Source organism: Ammospiza caudacuta, chromosome 12 (genome assembly GCF_027887145.1).
Source record: "Ammospiza caudacuta isolate bAmmCau1 chromosome 12, bAmmCau1.pri, whole genome shotgun sequence".
NCBI lineage: Eukaryota > Metazoa > Chordata > Aves > Passeriformes > Passerellidae > Ammospiza > Ammospiza caudacuta.
This window is the reverse complement of record NC_080604.1, coordinates 22,517,638-22,541,509: the sequence shown is the minus strand read 5'-3', so window position 1 is coordinate 22,541,509 and position 23,872 is coordinate 22,517,638. Positions and strand designations below refer to the sequence as shown.

Sequence of the window (23,872 nt, the reverse complement as noted above, 5' to 3'; positions counted from 1 at the left end):
GAGGGTCTGCAAACAAAGGTTCAACTGATGGACTGAACTGATTGTAAAGGGAGGTTTTCTAAGCACAGAAGCACAACAAAGAACAAGCAGAAACAATTCTTAAATAAATCTGCAAGTTTTATTTAGCATATATGCGACTGATTTCCACCCTGTGGCTTCTCACTTTGATTTGTCTGTACGTTCAGGAAGACGACAATGCACACTCTGCCTTCCCTGAGCCCCCCACAGCAGCTGAGCGCTGCTCCGTGCGCTCAGATCATCAGGAGCTGGATTACACGTGCCCGCATGGACTGGAACTGCTCTGCTGCAGATTCAGGAGAGAGGGGCTGGCTGAGGCCTCGTCCCAATTCCATTACTGTGTGACGAGAAGCGGTTTGTTCCCAACAGCTGCGACAATCCCCAGCTCGCTTCCGTGGTGAGTACCGATGGCACACAAATGGCAGCCCGAGGAAATCGTGTTCTGGGCTCTAAGTGGTCGGGACAGGGTCTGATTTTTTGTTTTGTATCTGTATGATGATTAGTACAACAGGGCTCTGATGGATGAGATGGCAACACAGAATTAAAAACTCCTCAATAGGATTACATCGACTTCTAGGAAAAGACAAAAGCCTAGGACCCTTCTGAAATCTACTTTTAATCCGAAGCACGGGGATTGTCAGTATGCTGCACCTTCCAGCTTTTCAAAGCAGCTTACTTCTGAAGACCAGGAAATACTGATTTCTACAGAAACCACGGCGGCCAGGAAACATCCAGAGGCCCGTGGCCGTCCGCGGGGATGCGCTTACCTGGTCGGGGCCCAAGCGAGCTGTCCGCAGCTGGGAGAAGAGAGGCAGTGCGGGCGGAAGCGGGTACGGCTCGGCCGGAAGTACCGCAGCGTACGGCGGGGCTCCGGCGCCCGGCCTGCGCCCGCCCCGCGCTCACGGCTGAGCCGCGCTCGTGTCCTATCGGCCCTGGCCGCGCTCGGCGTCGGGTGGGTGCTGCCTGGCCGGACGGCAGGCGTGGCGGCTTCGCTCTCCGGAGAGACAGCAGAGTGCGCCCGCCGGTTGGAAGGGCGCAGGTCTGGGGTGGCCAAAATGTGTTACCGCTGGACACGGGCGCACAAAAAAGTGCTCGGTTCTCTGTTCCCGGCCTCCCTCGCTGCTGCTCCCGATCTCCAGCTTGGAAGAATGTGTAGCACTGAGAGCGCCAGATAGTGAGAAAATACAGATTTGGGAGCCCTGGACAAAACAGGAAAAGGAAGACGTTTAATCCAAGCCAAGATTCCAGCTGTAAAAAATACATCGCTTTTCCGCTTTCAGTTTTGATGGGTTACCTATGTTTGTCTGTGAGTCAAAAAACCCCAAAGAACAAAAAACCACAAGAAAAACCCTCCCCTACACCCTAACACGTTTTAAAATGCCAACTAATCGCTGCAAGTGTTGCAGCAGCAGAGGAAAAAGGAAAATAAGCAGCCTGTAATTTTTATAGGCTCCTTTGTCACATATGTGCTTAAAGTAAATCACCCAAATAATGCTTTTAATTCCGCATTAGTGCATACAGCCGGTTACTGATTTTTATGGCTGATGGTTAGGCTTTCTGAACACTTAGTATTTCAGTAATACAAGGAAGGAAATGCTGAGCACAGATGTTTGCAAACAGTGATAATAAGATAATAAGTTTCTGCAAAGTAAAGACAAGCTCTTGACGTCACAGACCTACTCTTATTGATGCAGAAAAAATACCTTAATGCATTCAGTAAAAAGTTATCAGGAATTCCTGGCTGGTGCTGCAGTGGGCAGAGATACGGTGGGCTATGCCTGAACATTTAAAGATTGTTCTGTCATTGTTTGAGCTGGCCTGGTGGAGGTACTTCTCATATCTAATGCTTTTAATTTTCTTTAGTTGACAACTGTAGCTGAAGCCCGATGATGAAGAAGTATGTTTGGGAGATGGCAGAGGCTGGAGGGTGCTGTAGTAGTTCTTTTCTTTCTTGCAGGGCAAGGCGAGGCAAAGCCATTCTCATCACCACAACTCACAGGAATTGAAAGCTGGGGAATAAGAAGAGGGTTTTAAAGAAGTGGATGGCTCCAGTCGGAGCACAGGATCTGAGCCCCTTAAGATTAGACCACAAAAACAAAATTGCTGTAGGTCTGTGCCTAATTCCTGCTTCTCTCTTTTTACTACCTGTACCCAGTGTATGCTTGGTCTGGAGTATCAAAACTAGACAATCTGTTTCTGAGACAGATCTGACTTTCAGCACACGTGCTCTTCCTAACTAGCATCATGCTGCCTGCAGCCTTTCCACATTCTCCTTGCCAGGAAAATACCACACGTACTTTTAAGACATCAATACAAGTCAAGAGCACTTGTTGATCCTCTGCTCATCCAGGCATGATTTTGGAGATTCAGTATGGACCTGTTGGGACAAGCAGGGGCTCCAAGCAGCCTCTGTGATGAGAAGCATGTCACTTCTTGCAGTCACCCTCCTGTGTATTAGCTATTTCCTACCAGGTGAAAGGAGGTGTGCAAATTCTTCTGGTATCAAAAATTTTATGGCACATGCCACCTGGGCACATTCCTGAGTATGCCTCTGGCAGCTGCCAGTTCTCAACACTGCTTAAATAGTTCTCTGCCCCAAAAGAATTTACTGATTTTCTTGATTCTTCCCAGAAGATTGTAAGTGAACCTGACGGAGCAGAAAGTGAAGAGAACATATTTTTGTGGGCACTGGTTCGGAGCACAAAATTTAACTTCGGCTCAGAACCCTTTTACAAAGATCTTCGAATACTGCCAAACTACAACAGAGACTGGCTGCAAGTGAATGAAAAAGCACACCAAATCTCTTTTGCCCTTTAAAAGATAGAAACTCCCTAGAAGACAATTATATTTAGCAGTGTTGAGAAAAAATGCTTTAGGAGTAATCAACACAGAAAAGGTCCTCTTCTTTTTATGCTGGGTTGTCTACTTTCCTGTTCCTTCTTTAAAATTGTTTCTCTACATCTGAGAAAAAATAGAAAAATTAAAGCAATTTTCCTGTGTCACTCATAGACAGGAAATGGTGATGTGTTTAAACACTGATCTAGTGTACAGAAACCCTCCTCACATAGCTGCAGGGACATTATATATATCTCACCTTCCTAGCGTAAGTTACTTTGAAGCCCCTCTGGGTAGAAACACAGAGACAAATGCAATCCCATGCATTGTGCTGCTCAGACCCTCTCTCCTCACAGAGACTTTTCCTCCCCAAGAGCAAAAAATACAAGGGGCCACTATAAGGTCACATGAACCAGAACACAATGAAAGAGGGGGAGGATCTATAGGCAATATATGCCCAGTATTGTCTGCTCCTTCAATAGCTTTTAAGTGCAAGAAAATTAGCTGTGACTCTTTTGACATGAAGCGACCACCAGTGCTCCTGAGGTGTTGCTGGATTGGAGTTCCAGAACTCAAAGTATTTCTGTGAAGGAGTAGGAATGTTAGGAGTTTGCTCCTGAAATCTTTCTCTCCAAACAGGTACTATCCCTTTGAGAGTAACAGGCATCTCACGTGGTTGTTTTTATTTAGTACCTTCCTGGTTTTGGCAGAGGTTTTCCTTCTTTGACTGACTTACTCATGTCAAGGCTCCTACTTGTGAAGGCTCCTGTCTTTGACCTTTCTAAAACAGGTGGCAAGGCAGTAGTTGTGAGTGAAATATCTACTATGGCGTTGTAAAGGCTTTTGTTGCAGTTTTATGATGTAGCTTCTATGGCAATGGAGAGGCTGAAAGTGCTATTTCCATGTGAAAATATGTCCGTTTCTCATGTCTGCTATGTCACGTCATGTTAACACATTAAATGGTTGAACCCACATTTTATTTCAAGTTTATTGATAGTGCTGGTAGAGAAGGAGAACACAAGCTGAAAATAACATTGTGCATGATTTTTATCACATGCACATGCTGTGCTGAACCTGGAGGCATTCATTGAGCAGAAACTTGTTTATCCAAAACAGGCATAGTCCATTGCATAGTTTATCCATATGATCACTCTGTGGTCACTAACCCTGGTTTCAGAATTTAGTCATCACATTAGGCAACCAGTTATTGGGGACAAAATTGTCAGTTATTCTGAGAATCTTTGTCTGACTGGCAGAGTTAGATGAGGATCCATCTAACTCTGGGACTGGGAAAAACCTAAGCAAAGCAAAGGAGAATTTTCTAGCTCTGCTATCAGCTCCATGCCAAGTAGACAAAAGGAAATAATGAATAGTCACTGTTGCTTGTTTAAACTGATGTGATATTTCTTATGCTCAGGAGAGAGACTGATAGCAGGCATTGCAAAGCCACCCTTGTCACATCTTTAATTTTAAAAGAGGTTTTTTTTGTGGAAAAGGCGCAAATTAATAATTTCTCCCTCCTCAAAGTATTTCAGGCAAACTGGCCTTTTCCAACAGAAATTCCTTTTAACCACTTTAAGTCCTAAGTAGTTGTTCTTGTAAATAGAGAACTGAGATATTAGGCCATAGTAACAATAAAGTCTCATCCCAGTCTATTAAAATATTGAATGGAGATTGATATCTATCTCAGGCAGCAATATGCAGGGGCAGGAACTGTAGTATTTTCCCCCGTTTTAAATTATTAAGCTCTGGAATAGAGAGGTTTTTTTTTCAGAATTTCTTATCAGCATTTTGCCTACATGAGCAACTAAATAAGCATCTTACCACACTCTTTCCAGGGATAAGATAATTCATATATGGGTAACTATTTTCTGTGCGTCTCGTAAATACATTGGGAGAAGCCTAAATTTTCTCTTCAGTTGATACCACTATTAAAGAGAATTGGGCCAGAAAGAAAGGTTTGAAAATGTCTCAATTTCTACAATTTAATTTACTTTTCCTCCTTTTACCTGAGACGTTTTAAAGCCAAATGCCTTATTATAGTTTTCCAGTTGGGAATGTAATGCAGCATTGGTGGATTCACTGCCAGTCACAGCTATCAACACAGCTTGAATGTATCATACTGGATGCTCAGAGATAAGTCTCAAGGTAAGTCATAGAGTTATTTGGTTTAATATTTTTTAAAAAATTATTGGGCAATTTGCTATCTGCCTAAAGCACTGCTCCAAATTTATCTGTTTTCTCATTATTAATTGGTATATAGTACTCTAAGGCAGATGGCATATTCAGGTATGCAGAATGTAACAAAGGAAGAAATTAAATGCAGTCCTCTTGGCACTTTGTTTTCCTACTAAACCCTTATGACACGTTACTCATTATTTAGCTTACAAATTCATTATTTCCACTGTAATCTTGCTGGCTTGTGGCACAGGTGCAGAAAAGCCAAGCAGTAAATAACTGAACTAGGAATCTTGAGAACTGATATCAATAATTCCACAGCCATTTCAAAGTTCTTTGTGTTGAACCTAAATGTGAGATCTCCATTCTTTTGTTAGCTCTCCTGAGAGAGATAGGATTGTTAATATTCATCTTCCGCTGATACGATTTGGTTTCAGAGGCTCCTTGGGAACCAGACAGATCGGAATAATATAATCATCGTAAATTGCTTGTGGCAAAAATTGTATATAAGGCCGCTCTATTACATACATTCAGTCTCTGGACAGCAACAAAAACATCATGACTGCATTAGACTTTTAACAAGATTTTGACAATTGATGAAGCAAATGCAACCTTTAAAACCAAAAGTTCCCTCCCCCTCTCCTTATCATGTCTGAACTGTCAAGAGAGAAATCTGGTCCACCTCCTTCATGAATTAGTCTCTCTATTTATGTATTGCCTTCCTCAGTGTTCCCATTTGCTACAAAGCTAGCCAACCCAGCTAATTTTGTTCCAGCATTATTAAAATTACTATTACCATTGCAAATGTTTCCAAGGGAGATAATATTAATAACAGTCTCTCTCATCAGATCCTGTCAGTTCCTGGAGTGATTAATATTCCTGTCTGCAAGAAGCATCATATCATTTATAGAGGGCATATTGCTTGACTCATAGGCTATTATTCTTCATGGTCTGTGATGAGTGCATTGTGATGTGTTATTATTGCTTTACTGCTTACACATCTTGAGATACCTTATAAAGCAGTTAGGAATAAGATGAAATTCAGATAGATTCAGCTCTATCTCACACTCTGCAGTAGTGTATCTGTGTATCTGTCACGCCAAAGCCATGACAGATATATAAAATGCATCTCTCTGAAGACCACCACAAGCAAAACATGCCTGTTCATGTGGCAGGAACAAGTCGTGCTGTGGAGGCGGCAACATCTCAGTGTGCTATTAAGGTGACTTTTAAGTTTCCATTCAGATTTAAAATCCACTAGTTGTCACCTTGAAGCACTATCACCTCCAGACTGTGCAGAAAGGTGCTCCCTTTCATCATTGAAGAAAAAACAATGGCAAAATTGTCCACTTTACAGTGGAGGCACGTGTCTTTTCTGAGGCAAAGAACATGGTTTCATTACTGTGGTAGCAAACCTTGCAAGACTACACAGCACTTGCTACAGACAGAACAGTTCTGTCTCTGTCCCTGGCTTATTCTGCAAAGGACAACTTTAGTAGCTAGGCTGGTAAAAGAAAAGGCTGCATAATTCTTTCGAAGAAGTTGTCTTTTTGTCATTCTGCCTTCTGGGCACAGAGTCCACTCTGGAATCTACTACACTGTGTCATTTTACAGTTTTTCTGCTCAGAGGGTGCTTAAAACTGAGCCAGTGGCAACAGAAGTAAAACAAACAAACAAAAAACAGAGAACAAACTAGCAGGCTGGGGAGGAGCATGAGGGGAAGCGAGGGGCAGTTACGAAGTGAGGGACGGTATGCCCAAACGTATTTATCTGCTTTTGCAGTCTGTTTTGCTTTTGTTTAGGATGTCTGCTCTTTGGGCAGGAAAAATATATTTTTTCCTTGGCATGCATAACAAATAATAACAGCAGATTTCCAAGAAGGTTGTCAGGACACACTGGATCTTTATATATGTTCATATTTTGTTCTCCCAGAGATCCTACTTATGGGTTTAAAAATGACAGAAGTAAATTATTGTCTTGCTAATTAAATCCACATAGGGACCTGTGCTATACAGATTACATTTTAATTGGTTATTTCATCATTTTTGCACTATATCTGAAAAGCGGGTTTCATGCTAGGTTAGTACAGATTGAGCAGATTAGTGTCTATGTATGTGTGGGCAGTGTATGTGATAAAAGGATGTGGATGGATAAATTTGCACATATTTTTCCCTAGAATTGGATTTTTTGCAATTCACTTTCCTAAATGCTCCTTGCTGTCCATCAAAGAAAATTGTTAATTTATTAATCTATATCTGGCCTACGAGGACACTAGAGGTTGCTGAAAACAATTCGGGAGTTTACCCCTGCTATAAATAAAAGATGGAATATGCAAATTGTCAGAGAAGTCAGCTGAGTGAGGGAGTTTTATAGGTAGATCATGTAAATCAGGTGACTTGCAAGTAGGAGAAAACCATGCAGTGAAAAAGCATTCAGAGAATAGATACAGAAAAAGGAGTGTTGAATCAATGATGTGAAGCAGAAGATAATAAATGAATTTGAAGAAAATAGGAGATAAGCAAGATTACCAGCTTGGTTTCATGCAGGCCATAATGGGAAAACATGACTATTACTAAATCTGAAAGTGAAGAGGGTACAGTAACCATCAGAAAAGGTACTAGGGTCTGGGTAACTTCTCTGTCTGAACAAAAAGAAAAAAAGGGACAGCTAAATAAAAATCCTAGACATGAAAATTGTTCTGCAAAACCAAGTCACAATTCCCTTGTAGCATTCAGAAATAGTCTAAATTTTAAGTTATAATTTGTATTTGATGGAGTTATTGCCGAAGAGATTAGCAAATCCTTTCAGTTCAGAGACATTTAAATTTAGCAGCAGGAAAAAGAAGTTTGTTGAGTGTGGAATCCACCCCTGCTGCTCCAAAACAATCAGAAACAGGAAAAAGTAATCAAAAGGGAGTTTTAATGAGTTATAGAGCTATTGTTTACTGGGGAGGGCTGAAAGCCTGAAGCCCAAGCCTGGAGGACCTCTGTGACCCTGCACTGCCTCTCGGTGGCAAAATATTTGCTTGAAATTACGTCAAAACAACACAATGTGTGTGTCTGAAGGCCAAGGGGGTGGGGGGAGCGCTGAGAAAAATAGTGGAAATTCCCTGAGTCTCTGAACGTACTGACGGCTTTCCCTGAAAAACAAGGCAATAAACAGCAGCTGTATTTGTACATTCAAGCAATGTACCACAGGCAGTATCTCTTTTGGCTGTACCAAACCAAAGGCTTGCCTTGTCAGACAGCCTGAGAAACAGCTGTGCCCCTCTTTGCTCCACAGCTGCTGAACAGGCATGGGCTGTGGGGCTGATGGTCCCAGGCACAATCCTGAAGGGCCAGGTGCCCGCAGGGCGTGAACTGCCAGGGTGTGTGCAAGGCCCAGGACCCTCTGTAGCCGGGGTAAAGCAATACTGCTGTGGTCTCCTGAGCCTGCCAAAGTCAAAGCTCCACAGGGGAATCTGGAAGCTCTTCTGGAGAGGGGCTGAAAATGGGAAGCTAATTTTTCCAAGGAAATATTTATATAGAAGTGCTGGGGTTTTGAGGGAGGAGACTTCTGTTGCTTTCCCAGAGCCCTCCCCCAGGTAAAAAAGCACGAAATTAAGTAAGTGCACAAAGGCAACTGCAGTGCTTGCCAGCAGTTCTTATTCAGTAGCACATGTCTGAGAGTAGCACCTACCCAGTCAAGGAAAGACGGTGTACCTCTCTGCCTGTCTCTATTGACTTCTTGGATGGAAAAATCTCTGCCTAAATCTTTGTGTCTTGCATTTAATGCAAGTCAGGCACCATGGAATTGGTATAGACCCCTCCAGCTCTCCCAAAAGCATCCAAGTAAGAGGAAGACAACCAGAATGAAAATAGGCAAAAAGATGCAATGTTTCCCATGGAAAATGGACGTATTAAAATGAACCGCAGACCTTCACCTCAAGAAACAGCAATGAGGTCTGTGAGCTCTGCTCAGACAGCCGTCAGTGATAGCAAAGAGTCTTGAGTTAGGTAAAATAACAGATGACCTGTTCAGCCACATACTACATAATCCAAAGAATTTGTCTACCCATCCATCACAGTAATACTCCCAACAGAACAAACTGAGCAGGGTATAAGCCAGATCGTTGGCAAAAGTACAATATGTATGATGGTCACGAGCTAGCTGGCCCATCTAGGCATTCCTCTCCTGTGTTTTACAAACTGCCTAATTCCATTCAGCGGCACCATGCACAATTATGTAGCATCCCAAGAGATTCCCCTGGCAGCTGGAAGAAACACATTTTGCAATGTGGAGCTAGACAGGAAGCAACTCACAGCAGCTTCCAGGTTAACAGTCCCCATGAAAATTTTGGTTCTTCCAACACCCTACTAAAAGAAGGCTTTCCCTCTGTATAGCACATGCCGGCCAGCATGATGTCACCGACAACACTTAAATTTTGTCATTTTTGGCGCAGGCAATCACCTGAAGACAGATGACAGTTATGTCCCCTACAGGGAACAATATTTAAGACAGTACTCAGTGTTTAATACGGATTGAAAGTGCTGTTGACAAACTGTCAAACCGGACCAAATATTTTTATTTCACCAACACCTACTACACTATCAACAGGTTTGTTAAGCCCCCAGATTTTATTTCATTTTCACCTTTGTTAAAATGCAAAATAGCCATATTTTATCTGCACAAGGTCCCATGTGGTCATATGGCTATCCAGGGAAATGTAAAACAATAGCTTTGTCTAGAGTTGTGTCATTTTCTTTTCACTCATATCACTCCACCAAGAAGCTGAAGTATTTTAATTAGATATAATATGTAAATTCAAGTAAGAATTTAAAAGCAGAATTTTAAAAACCCATAAAGAGACTTTTTAAGTGGCCTCTAAAATGCAGATTCTTATTTTTTTGCAAGGTAAATTAAAGATTTTTAGTCCTTTAACATCCACAGAACCTACAGCTGCCACTACAGCTGTAAGACAGCATTTCTGCAGCACAGAATGGAACACAATTGAAGCATTCAAGCCCACTAACTGCATCTGAAAATTTCACACATACTCAATAAGATATGCTTGTACATTGACATACTGGTTTTCTAGAATGTGTGGTCATGAGCAGTACTTAAGACCTAATAAGGTCTTACACTGATAGAATTAGCATGTCTAATTATAGTTGCATTTGGTATATCTATGTCATATATATAGTCATATATATTAATAAAAAGCTCACCTCGATGTTGTACATGTGTTTAATAAGAACCAAGGTGTTTGCTATAAGACACTCTGTTACAATTGTAATCTACAGTAACTGCAATATAAGTGAGCCAATACTACACAGTTTTTCAGCTTTTACCATGCTGAAAACTTTAGGTTAAAATTTTGAATTCAGAATCAGATTGTGGATTTGCACAGACCTACCAGTACGTGTAAGAACATTGTGTTTTCACGCATACAGCAGACGCCTAGCTACAATCATTCTGAATATTTTTTGTCACTTATTCTTCAAACTCACAAGTTCTCACAAGCACTTGTTCCGCTGTCAATCTGAAAAGTGCCAGCAGGTCTCAAAATGTTACTTACAATTTAAATGCAAGAAATCAGTTTGACTTTTGGAGCAGGCAGGGGGGCAGGAATATATATATATATTCCTGTATATATAAAATAAAAAAATATAAATATAGTATCTATTATATATATATATATATATTTTTTTTTTTTTTTTTAAGTCAGCAGCAAAATAAAATTTACTTTCTTGATGAAGAAAAAGATGTTTTGCCATGTCTTATATCTGTTAACAAAACTGGATGTGGGAAAAAAAGACTTACAGTAATAGCCACAACTACCCCCACTTTCCTCACTGCTCACTCTCTCTCCTGCAATTGTGTAAAGCAAGGAAGTAAAAAGCTGGTAGAGACAGAAAAACATGTTTTTCTTTGAAAGTCCATCTGCAGAAATATTTATCAGCTGTTGGCAAAATGCATACAAAATAATATTCTCTTTTTAAAAGCCAGGAGAAAATAGGTGCTTTTTTCACTGAAAAATGGATGACATTTGAAGTCCCTGTTGTTGGAAAATGAAAAACATGCTTTTCATTTGCTGATTTTGTGGAGATTTTTACTGCTCTCTAAAAGTTGATTAGGTCTTTGGCCACTTAGATATGCAGTATTATCCAGTGTATTTTTGCCCCTTGGTCAGTCAAAATCTTCCTTTTTCATGAATCAATATCACCAAAGCTAACCATAGAGAAAATAATTTTAAAACCCACTTATTTATCCAGGTGCTGTAAATAAAGGCTAGATAATCAGGCAAGGGTGGGTACATAGGAAGAGACGTGCTGTGTGCACACCATTCACAGTAACAGCAGCAACAGGAGCCCTGGCAGATTGCCCCCAGAAAGGTCCTGGTTTTGGAGGGCAAAGGAACCCCAGTGGAGGAGGTCTCTGTAGAATACTCCAGACACACAGTTCAATCAAAGCAAACCTTTCCCTTGTTTAATGTAAGAAGTCTGGCAAGTCTCAGGGTCCAGGATGGTCTTGTGAATTAGGAGCAAAATCCTTTCACAGTTCACATTGACCTCTAGAAACAGACCTCTTGCTTCCCAGCCCCTCTGGCTCCCTTCTCTTCTCAGCTTACAGAAGGGAGAGTTCCTCTCAAAAGAAACACACTTGTTTTCAGAGTCCTTCCATACCAGTGCTCAAGAGGATCTGCAAAAATGGATTTAAACTCTTCTCCCACTACGAGGTGCCCAAGGAAGGGAAAAAAATGCTAGAACAAATTCTTTTTCCTAATTTCCCCCCATCATTTTCTCAGTTCCCACTATGTTGAAACCACCGACCTTCACAAGACTTTGAAGAACCCTTCATTATGACAGGAAGGACACTTAGAAAATATGCAGAACTGCAAAAAAAGTCACAGAACTAGCATGACTTGAATTCTAATTAAGTGAAAAGGTATGCAGAGCAAAACAAGAAATTGTTTTTAAACAATTAAAACTCTGTATCTCTGTTTTAAGGATAGGAAATAATCAGCTATAATTACCCCTGTACAAAATGGTTTTATCACTATTGTCTTAACTAAGGAATACAAAAATCATGGAAAGTGTATGCTACTGACACGACTAAGCAAAAATAGAGATGTCCTGGAGTGATGGAAACTCAGGAAAAATATTTTCTAGCTTCCTGGAAGAAAAAAATCCAACATCCAGATTTTAGGAAAGCAATATACTTTTATCCACATTGAGAGTATATAAGCTAATGCCTCTGTAACTTTGAGCAAACAGTCTGAAAAATGGTGCAGGCTAAGAAACTGTGGAAGACTCCTGGTTACAGGAGAACGGATAGAGACAGTGATGACATGAAGACAGTGATTCTGTCCTCATGAATCAAAACACTTAAGAAAATTAAATAGTTTTAAATATTGTCACCTGATTAAATTTTGTCCCTTTTTCTCTGCTTGGATCAGAAGTGGACTCTAGGAGCTCTGACCCAGCTTTAAAACTTCATAAATGCTACCACCCAGCATATACACTTGTTGTGTGTCTTGTCACTTCAGTCCTCCACATTAAAATTCCTTCCGCTGAACTTTGTTACTCTCCTTTTGATGCTCATCACTGAAAATCAAAGTCTGGGATTGGCATGTAGACCAGAGAGGAGGAATCAGTACAGGAGAAACTGCAGTATGAGTCCATTCTTTATCAGACATAGGGAATTCAGAAAGTTTTTTGTTTACAGCCCAGCTACAGGCAAGATCTTAAAATCAGACTTCACACTATGTTCCACTTGAAAGAAAACCATGGATGACACAAATTTATGAGAAGGCAAGCTTCATTCGTTCCAGGGCTCAATGCTTTTGAAAGAAAGTACTGCTACAAAATGGGCAGAAGATATTCTTGCTCTGCTTTGACAGAGTGGTTGTACAAACACTTTCTTGTGGCTGTGTGCACATTCTTCTCCTAGTGATGTCTAAAAATGTTCCAGATATATAAATGGGGACTGATTCATTCAGGAACAGTGTTTATTTGGCAGTTCTGCCTGGAGGACATCAAAGAAGTGCTCCAAAGTAGGCTGCTTGGATACCTTCCACAGAGAAATTTCAGTGAAATGAAACCTAATGTCAAAATTAGGAATAAAAGGGATCTTTACACCCTTAAACAGCTGTAATTACTTAGAAATGCTTGCTAGAGGCAAAGCCATGCCAGACAGAACAGAGAGATTTCAGTTTTGATGCTCCACATGAGGAGCATTTCTGAGTGCATTGGTTCCACGAGGCTTTCACGCATCCTGTGTTGCTTATTCACCAAATTACAATCGGTATTAGTGGAGTTTCTCACCATCCATACCAGTGCCTGAGAGCATGCTCAAAAAGTTAATTGCCTGGCTCAGTGAGAAGTAAGTCAGAACTGCAGGAGTTCCTCACATCTTTCCTCACGTGCACTTCCACTTGGAGCACATTGACTTGCACTGCAGCCAGGACATGGAATAACACCCTGGAACCACTTGGCCTACTCTAGACATAGTAGAATAGAAAAAATGGTCTTGGTTACCTATGAGAGAGACTGAAGAAACAAGGAGGGAGGTGCTCAAAATAGGAAATGTTGGGCATTTCACAACTTTTTAATCTCAAATAAGGATCCCAGCATAAATGGCCCCAAAGGATAGATAGACAAGCAGTTTATCCCACAGTCCAGGCCACTGTGAAAAATGTTTCCATATTCTGATCACACCACTTTTGTATTACCTCTCCTCATGCAGCATAACATCACCTTTTAAGAGCTAGGTTTAAGTTTTTTCCTCCAAAGAACAAAGAAACACCCATGAACTGGGAAGACCATAGTAGCAAGCTTGTGTCTCATTACATTCTTCTTGCATTTATGACGAGGCTAAAGCAAGAAGAGTTACATACAGCTTGTAGTTAGCTTAAAACATACTGGTTTCTCCCCTAGTTTGGTGACAGAACTGAAGGAGAGCTTGTCTGCCTTATGACCCAGATCAGTCAGCTTATCAAGATAAATTGCTTCTCTTGGCAAACTGCTTCTCCCTTTAAAATTCACTTGCGGTGAAAGGACAGGCTTCTGTGTGTATGAAAATCACTAGAAACAATGAGAAACCCTTCTGTAAGGCATCTCTATTCACTACTGGCAATTCAGGTGGCTTGGATTACAGCAGGCATGAGCCACTATTACATAACAACTTCCCCTGTTACCTGCTGATTACCGGGGTAGAGTCATAGGCAAAATAATTAGTCTAGATTTTGAAGGCAGCCACTCTAGGATTAACAGCATAGCTTGCTGGCAGGAAATCAGACAGTTTGATGGGAATCCTCCATTGTAGCACTCTACTGTCAGGAAGTATTTGGTGAGAAAGTAGCTGAATGCAAAGAAAAGGGTGACTTCTGAATGTTGCTATATCCTACTGCTCTATCCCTTAAGCCTAACACCAGGAAAATTACTCAGACATCCAAATTGCTCAGCTTTATGGGTGGAGCTTGCAGGGGCTTTGCATTTGCTGTGAAAAGATGATCATGTAGGTAGAATTTATGTCCAAACCCAATAATAAGAACAAAGATTTCTCACAGTTTATGATTTTCATCTACTGTGTTTGTTTTTATGCTCTGAAGTGCACTTTAACCACCTATCAGATACAGCTGATCAGCAGGCTCTTTTAAAAGTATCCACCAAATCAGAGCTTGAGGGTAAAATTTTTGACACTGTCTATGAATGCAGAATTACAGAAGTTTATATTAATTTCAGCTATGCTTCACCGGCTCTGCTAGTAACAAGCCTTCAGTGATGCAAACTGCAAACTATAAGCCTGAACGTAGTTTTCTCCAGGACTACAATGGACTGCATTCAAGCTGCAGTGATTTGCTGAAAGCTCCACTTCTGACTACTAAAGGAGGCTTGATCATAACAGGGAAACTACTCAAAGAGCAAAGCACGAGATATCAATATTTTTTGTACTACTTGTACTGTCATTAAAAACTTGAAAAAAGAGAGTGGCAATGTCGCCGTGTTCAGTAACCTCTCCAATGCAAAGTCAGAGGGGCAATATTACAAATTTATGTTCCAGAGATTGGTGGCACAAGATCAATATTTAATCATGAAGATGAAAAGTGTTTACAAATGCTTCCAGTGGATAGGATTATCATATGCTACTTAACATCCAGACTATTTAAAGAGGCAGCAATGTAGGCACAGAGAGGTGGGAGCAGTGGTGCATAGAGAGGCACTTTCCAAGCTTTCAGTGTAGGTTATGGCTTGAATTATGAACTCCCTCTATATCTGTTATGGCACCCCAATAGTTAATATGAGTCTTTGTCTACGGGTTGCTTCGGAGACGGTTCCTGTATCTCAGGAAGCAGAGAGAAGAGAAGTTTCCTGTTTTGAAGAAGGTTTAAGAACTACTTTCCTCCAATCAGGCAGCAGATGCCTGGGCAGGAAATGGAGAATGCAGCTGCCAACCCCCCTCTGGGTCAGTGGTTGTACTAATCAATGCAGCCAAGGTCTACCACAGCCAAAAAAGGCCCTAGTGATAAGTAGGTTGCACAGTAAAAGTGAGGATTTGTGGTGGAAGGTGCCTGGACTGAGACTTTCACTGGCATGAGACCAAAACAAATCCAAATACTGAGAGGAAATGGGTGTTTGTCTTCCTCCCTATATGTAGCTCTCATACAACAGATTGCACCGAGTACATAGCCATGATAAAATGAGGGGTGTAATTATCGTTGTGGTTCAAAACAATGCTCAGAGTAACCATCATTGCTGTAACTTTTTCTCTCATTGATGACCCACTGCTGTTGCATTTATCGGGGGTTATCAAAAGCATGGTCCCATCACACACAGGAAACCAGTCAAAATTTCTCCAGCTGGGTGAGGTTTTTTTTCCTCCCCTTTTTGAAATGAAATTTAGCAAGAGTGTTTACTGACTTCAAGAACTGAAATTCAGCTCTTGAAGGTCCCCAGTGCTGATGAGTTTCTTTAAGCCAAGTCTCAGCCTTTTGACTTGGTGACCAATTTTTATTTCACTGACATCAAATTTACACCTGTGTAACATTTGACCCTCAATGGTACTGCTCCTCACTTATGCTTGGTTATTTTGAGTGACGTCTGAAGCACCTGTCTGCCATCCTTCAGCTCACAGGTCACAATTCGATTCTTTTGATGCTATTTCCTCTCATGCTTTGTATAACGGACAGCATCTGCAAGGATGTGAAAGTCTGGAGAAAAACAAGTAACTGCAGTAGGCCAGTCCATCAAAATGTACTTTCAGCTACTCCTCTGTTTGTTGCCAGTAGAGCTGTGTTGACATTTTCCAAATACAGGCACCAAGTGCTTTGGACTGCAGAACTGTCACATGCCTTTGAGTAAAGATAGACTTGTTTCTGGACGCATCCTTGCCCAAGCAAAGTTACATTAAATGAAGTCATACCTGGGTAAGACATTGGCAAAAACTAATCCAGGACATGAGAATCAGGTATCTGGGCAGTTGAGTGGCAAAGAAAATTTCCATGGCAATGAGCAATGAGTAGACGCAAATGTGGCATTTTTCAGATTTTGCACAATTGGCTACAAATCTTCTTTTCTTACAATTATACTAAGAAGTAAAAAGCTCATAAACTTGATGCATTAGAGGAACCTCAATGGCACTGTGAGACTGAATGGAAACACGTAAATCTCCATCCTGAGAGGACTGGTGCTCTTACTAGAGGCTCTGTACTGAAAATGATGAGTGAAGCAATCAGATCTTCATTTGATCAAGTGAGAGTCAAAGATATATTTGGAGTATTTCAGAATTGTATTCCTTTGTAAGGAATAAAAACACAGACTAGTTTTCCAGGAACTGATGCCACTATCCTTGTAGCCTCTCTCTCCTACAGCATGCTGGGGTCTGTACACATCAACCATCTTTCAAAACTAGTATCTCTCGTAGTCTGAAATGAGCTCTCTTAACTATGTAATGGACAGCATGTCTGCAGTGTTAGTCATTAATAACTGGTAAAAGTAATCCCTTCTCTTTTATTGTGAAATAGTGCTGTGAAAAAATGTATGCTGCGAAGTAACAAACTGCTTGTATGGGACAGAATACTAATCATGTAGCTATAACTTTCCCATACTTCTTTTCCTCTCCACTTCCTTTGTGTTTTTCTTCATTCAGCTTATCTTGCCTTTAATGAGGATGTAAAATCAGGGGCCAAAGCTATTGTGGTTACGGACAGTATAGTCAGAGGGAGAGAGGCAGATAAACTTTCACAGGTATTGCCCTGGGAAGTTTTGAGAAAATTCAGAGAAAGAATTAAAGTAATCCCTTACCTTTGCCGCTGGTGTTTTGAACATGTTAATTACTTGTAAGATGTTTAAAAGAAAAATGTTGTTCCTAATTAACCAATGATGTGAGGGGTGTTGATTGAGGACCAATCAGGTCCAGCTTTATCAGAAGAGTCTATAAAAAGAAATTGATGTCTAATAAACTCAGCATTTTACCTTCTGAGGCCTTAGAGTCTATATGTCGCTTTATTCACCCATCTCAATACAACAGCGACAGGCTATGACATATATACAACACATTCTTTGCAATCAGTTTTGATGTAAAGAAGAACACAAATGTAGAGTGAAGGCAGCAAGCAAACTGTTTGTCATAAAAGGTGTATTGGTGCTCAAAAATAGGAAAAATTACCATTACATGCCAGGAAGTATTGTGCTGAATTGTGCTGAGATGAGCAGCTAATGCTGTAAAATTTTGATATGAACAAGCTTTGCCTTCAGACACTTATGTTTTAGCCAGGCAATATGGGCTCCTGCAGGGTGAAGGATTTCATCTCAGTCTCCAATGGACATGACAACATTTGTTTTCATTTCTGTCTTTCAAAGAAATTTTCACCAATAATCTTTGAGATCTCATCTGAGTGATGGACCTTCAACTTCCTTCTCTATCAAGAACTCTCAAGAGAATATTCACTTCTCACTGAAGAAACTTGGAGTACCACAGAACTACAAACGTAAGACACATCCTGCCAAGGCAACTCCAATTCTAATACAGCACATCTCTTGTGGTTCGCCAGGCCACTGAGGAGTACTGACTGGTCAGGACTCTCACTACAGCACTCCCTACTATTCTGTCTCTGAGCCTGACTTGGTGTCAGTCAGCCTTTTGAGGAGAGAGGAAAAAGAAACCAAGAAAGTCTGAGAGATGACATGCCAAGTCACTGAAGGATATAAAGTTCCACAGACACAGGTAGCAATGACTTCTGGCTCCAGTGCCACATCACAGAAAAGATAAATAACTGAAAAGTGTTTACCTATCAGTATTTACTGTATTTACCTATTACTATGCTCAGCTCATCACAGCTGCCCATATTTTACATTTAAATTTATCTGACATACCAAGGAATGCTTGTGGTTATTAAAATTTTTTCATCCTGCTTTAGTAAATTATTTCACTTTTTGTAACATGCAGCACCACTTTACTGCAATAATTGTAATGCTTTTGTAGAATAACGTTAAAGTAGGCTTGATTGGCATGAATCCCTGCCAATATAACAATTTTTCCCAACACATTCAGCCTTTCAGATGTCCCAAGCACACTTACAAAGAGAAACACTAGGGATTAGCTACCCTATGTACCCTGTGCTACAGATCTACGCTCTTGGGTTTGCCAGGTCACCAAGAGAGATGTGTTGTTGAACCACTTCTCTGTGTCTTGTGGTTTCTTGGGGGGCATACTACCAGCTAGAATGTACCAGGTAATATCAAAATAACATGAAAATAGGTGATTTTTCAGGCAACTAAGACCAGATGCATATAAAGATTTATAAAGCAATGTTGGTTTCTGAAATTCTGCCTACTAGGAACTAAGTTTAGCCCAATGTCATTTTGAGGTCAAATGCACCCTCTTCCCTCACCCCCAGTATTGTTAGTTCAATGCCAGAAAATTTCTTTTAGTAAGGCCACTGACACAGAAATAGTGATAAAGTAACTCCAAACCCCAAAAATCCAAACCTATAAACCATAAAGAAAAAGAGACAGAAGGGTCAAAGGTCATGAAAAATGCCCTGAAACACTGCTTATAAAGAAGCAGACCTCATCTTGGCAAACACCTCTGTGGAATAACATAAAGAGGCTTAAAAATAACAATTAGGATGCTTAGGTAGTATATTATGATAGACAGACTCTATAGAGCTCCATTAAAATGGCAAAAAGAGTGCTAGCTTATGTTACAATGATAAAAAAATGAGACTCCAGCATGCTAGATAGCTTTGATCTAACAGGGCACTCAAGCATATGGAGTAACCCTACTTAAAACAGATTATATGTACTTGATTACCTTTAAACATGTACTTAAAACAGCTGCTGGATGGGGACCTATAAACCTAGAACATTCATCTGAGTTTTAAATTCATAAAACTTGTCAAATGGGTAGTTCGGTTATGTTAATCCCTATTATATTATGTAATCCTTTGTTAAAAGACATATCAGTATTAAAAGTTAGTAAAAATTATTTTTAAAATATATGCTTCATTTATTGCTATAGATGACTTAAGAAATTAGATGTGTCAATTCCACCTCCCATCAATTAAGTCATGGGTTCTCCCTGGGGAAAATGATTTTTCTGTTCTGAACTCTGCTTACTTCAAGGAATGTGTTATGTGGTGTGGACTCCACCCTTTAAAACCTTAATTGCAGGATATGCTTGCAAAAGCAGAGATTCCTCTTCTGGCTGCTGAAACTTGATTTGACCCTTAAGCATCTCCTGAACATGTTCACATGCATTCACCTTCCCATTCTTCCATTTATAATACAGATCATTCCCCATTATTTTTCAAGAGGATTACAGAGTAAACAGATAAATTTCAAGCCATTATTTTATGGTTCTTACTTGCCTTTAACTACAAAATTCACACAACATTTCATCATTTCAGTACAGGAAATTGCACCCTGGATTGTCTTTTAGGCTAATAATAAAAAGAATATAAGGCTTTTGCTTACTAAGTGCACTTTAGTTGCACAGATTTTCGGGAGTTTTCCCTGTTGAATCCAAATTGTAGTCTAATTGCCCATGCAACAGTTCTCGGAGCCCAAAATTTGTCTGAACTGCTCAAGAACACATTCCTTGGTGAAGAGTACAATATCTTGTGGCAATGTATTGGTTACATTTTTAACCACCACAAATCAGTTCAAAATTCAAACCAATCAGATCTGACAAAAGAAAGGAGTCTTGGAGGTACCCTGGCACCATGCTCTTCCCATTAGGAAGCAGATTTGAGCACAGGCAGTCAGAAACTTGTGAGAAGCACTCAGCCTGTACAGAGCTAGGTCCCAAAATTAACCTCGGGCAATGTCTGCTCCTTAGCCAGACTTTGAGCTAATGGCATGATGTTAGGAACAGGAGTTCCTAACTCCCGACAAGTTCTCGTTGTCGTTAAGTATAGGGTTCTGCTGGAGTGTTCAGCCACTTCCACAGAAAAATGAAATTTTTCACGAATCAATTGTTTGGCTCAAAACCTGTGAAGTATCATGGTTCTTTGTCCTACAGTAGATCAAAAAAGATTTTGTGTGAAGGGCAACTATAGAAATACTATATTAATTACAACACCATCTAGTCTAATTGCAACATCTCTTTTACCACGGCTTTGTTTAGATAGTAACATATTTAACCATTCTTCCACTATGTATTTAGGTATGAGGAAACTTTGTAGTCTAGACTATGTTTTTCAGTTTATTTGGAAATAACCCCAACTTCTGCAGCAAATATTCTCAATTCTTCTGTGAAAACTTGTTTCTTGCCTTCCTGCTGCCCCTTTCCCTACTGTTTTTTTTTTTTGTTTTTTTTTTTTGTTTTTTTTTTTTTTTTGCAGCTGTTTAACCAAAATGTTATTCTCCTGGAAAACATATTCAAGGAATTTTTCCCAAATCACTCTTACTGTGCTTGATTTTTTAAAATTGTGCATTCTTTTTCCATTGTGTCCCATAAACTTTTTCCCAGCATTTACAAGATCTTAAATCTGTATTCTTGAAGTTATTTTACATGCTGCTTTGTATTGACATCTTATTTATTTTGCTTGACACAGACATCAAGGCTGCAGGTGGCAAGAATAAAATCAGGGATCAATACATGAAGATGGGAGAAGCTTGCATGACAGCTGGTCATAGGTGGACCAGGGAAACCCATTTTGTTCCCTTCACCAGGGCACAGACCAGACACATTATGCTGTGAGGGACTATATAGGCCTTTATGTCAGTCAGAGTAGTAAGGAAAGAGCTGCTACTGTGAATTTATCCACCTCCAAAACCATACAGCATTGCAAATGCATACTTAGAGCCGTAGTGAGACAACCAGGGTCCTCTAGAGAATCAAATTCAGCATTCTTGGATACCAGCCTCAGTGGGAGTCACTCAAGCCCATGCAAAGAATTCCCATTTCTGCTTCCCGTTCCCATTTCCCATTTCTGCTTGCTTTCTCTCTTGAGAGGTCTGTGCGCTACAGTGCAAGGCACCCTGCACCCCATCAGTCACAATGAGAAAAAGGTCAAGAAAAAGAAAGGTCAAGAAAAGAGCTTTTCTGTACTACAGAGCACCTGCCAGCAGGATGATGTTAGTTATTAGGCTCTTTGCAAAAACACAACAGCATTTAAAATTAAGTTTCTCTGGATAGTGTTAGCAATTGTCATGGTTCCTGGGGGATTCAATATGTCAAAGTAAGAACTGACAGCTTCATATCCCTACTTGGACACTGGGCAAGTATAATGTGGTACTTCTCCCCACTTCTCTCTCTGCTGGCTTGCCGAACTCTGGGCTGGAATGGTCCGTCCCAGACTAGGGAAGCGAATCTCGAGGTCAGCTTCAGCCCTCCTGAGATTTCTTAGCCTGGGGGTGGGGGGGGGGCGGAATCTGCCAAATTGTGCTTACTTGCGTGAGCAATACCAGCCCCACAGGGAAACGTAGCAAGGCGATATAATGCCTCCACTGAGAGGAAGAGGGCAATCCAATTTTGTTTGGGTGTTAGTGCTGCTACCAGCCCGAAAACTAGGTGCCTGCGTTAACTTCGTTGAGCCAGATGGCCCTGCAGGGATGCTCCTGGTTAGGGAAAAACGCCTGGGGCGGGGCTGGGGCCTCCCCGAACCTCGTTCTCTGGAGGGTCCTAGGCTGGGGCCGTCGTGGTTCTCAGGGGAATGGAGTGGGTGGGTGTGTGAATGAATAGATTGAGGGGGATGGATGGAAGGGGGGAAATTATGGAGAGAAAGGACGACTGGGCAGGAAGAAAAGGATGGAGAAGGAAAAAGATGTAAGGAGAGGGGGTAGATGCAGGCGACACGGAGAGAGTAGAGAAAGCGGGAGAGGGGATGGAGAAGGGGCTGAAAGAGACCATGTAGAGCGCAAAGCGGGACCAAGGGCGGTGGAAAGGGAGTGGGGACACGAAGGGAGGGGGGGCACGCGAAAAGGAGGCCGGAGGACCCCGCCGCGCCTTTAAATATTCGCGCGCTTGGGCATCCGTGCCGCATCCATGTCCTCCACTCCCCACGGGGACCCCCGGACTCGCCCCGCGGCGGGCGCTGCCTGCACGCAGTCGGTCGTGCCCCGCCCGGTCCGGCTCCGCGCGCCGCCGGCCGTGCGGGGCCCCGGCGCCGCCACCGCCCCCCGACGGGCCGCGCGCGGGGCAGGGCGGAGGCGCGCGGCGCTGACCGCCCCCGGCCGGCACCGCCACCCGCCCAGCCCGCCGTCCGCGTCCGGCCGTCCCGCTGCGCTGCCGTGCCCCCGCAGGGGCTGTAGGGCCGGGCGCGGCCTCGAGGGGCGAGGGCGGCGGGGCCCCCGGAGCCATGCGCTGAGCGCCCGGAGCAGCCGGCGAGCGAAGTTGGGGTGGAAGATGAACAACGCCGGTAAGTGCGCGGGCCCTCCGGGAAGGGTCTCTGCTTCTGGACATCTTTTCCCCGGGGCCGGCAAACGCCGGGCGGGCTTCCTTCCTTCGGCTCCCTCCTTCCCTCGGGCCGGCACATCCTCTCACCAGGACAGACGCCCTGCACAGGCACAGCTCCTCCGGGGCTCGCGTCCCCCTTCATCCCGGCATCCCTCCTTCGGGGCCGGCAGGTTCTGGGCCGTGCCGCTGGGGCTGCCACCTCTTCCCCGTGCACCCTCCGTCCAGGGCCGGCCCTCCTTTTCCCTGCAATCCTGCAGGTGCTCAGTGGCTCCCCGAGGCTGTGAGTGCCCATTGCTTGCCCAGCCATTGAAGGATCAAGGGCGGGCGAGGTTAGGTGCTCCGAGGACAACCAGGCTGACAGACCGACGAGGCTAAGGGACATGGCTGTGCACCCACTGCTCCCTTGGATACACTGAACCGTTCACGAAGTTCCTAGAAAATCTGCTGTGAGTTTCTTTCCAAGAGTATATTTTTGGGGGAAGGTTATGTTTTTTGCAGAATTTGCTCTCTAAGGCAAACCCAAACCCTTCCTCCTCCTTTCTGTTAACTTTTCAAATTTTTCCTTGATGGAAACTAGGAAGGTGAAAGAGACGGAATAAGGGAACAGGCTTTCAACAGTTGAAACAGAAAAAAGAAGCCACTGGAAAATTGGGACGAACTTTAAACTGTTCACCAAGACTTTCCAAGTTTCAGGGATGAGGCATGTGTGCGAAAAGCACAACAGTATAGGAAACAGTTATTGCTAACTGGAATTATTTAGAAAAATTTAAAGGTCTTTCTAGAATTAAGGATGAAGAGCAACAGATCTTCTTTGTTAGCCCTAAAAATTTCCGTTGTGTTTGCTTGCTCCAGGTAAACATTGCTGGGCACCTCACTTGCCATGTATGGGTACATCCCGAAGCCCAGAGATTTTATCGCTAGATACCTTGCCCTACAACTGTTTCATGTTGGGAAACTA

The 23,872-nt window shown here is 42.1% G+C and overlaps 2 protein-coding genes across 3 annotated transcripts in view; one reads left to right on the top strand and one right to left on the bottom strand.

Moving 5' to 3' along the window:
* Nucleotides 1-115: 115 nt before the first annotated feature.
* LOC131562949 (collagen alpha-1(I) chain-like) lies at nt 116-22,818 on the bottom strand. Its single transcript, XM_058812750.1, has 4 exons — nt 22,366-22,818; nt 19,879-19,888; nt 786-1,217; nt 116-533 (listed from the first exon to the last, which is right to left on the bottom strand). Exons 1-4 carry the CDS (start codon nt 22,816-22,818, stop codon nt 313-315), a joined length of 1,116 nt encoding a protein of 371 aa, XP_058668733.1. The 3' UTR covers nt 116-312.
* FGD5 (FYVE, RhoGEF and PH domain containing 5) overlaps nt 22,696-23,872 on the top strand; it is a 78,267-nt gene continuing 77,090 nt past the window's right edge. For both annotated transcript variants that reach the window (XR_009275281.1, XM_058813150.1), the window contains exon 1: nt 22,696-22,876. Coding sequence is in view for 1 of the 2 variants with exons in the window: in XM_058813150.1 (XP_058669133.1) it covers nt 22,864-22,876 (13 nt within the window). In the remaining variant the exon portion in view is untranslated. The remainder of the gene's footprint in view (nt 22,877-23,872) is intronic.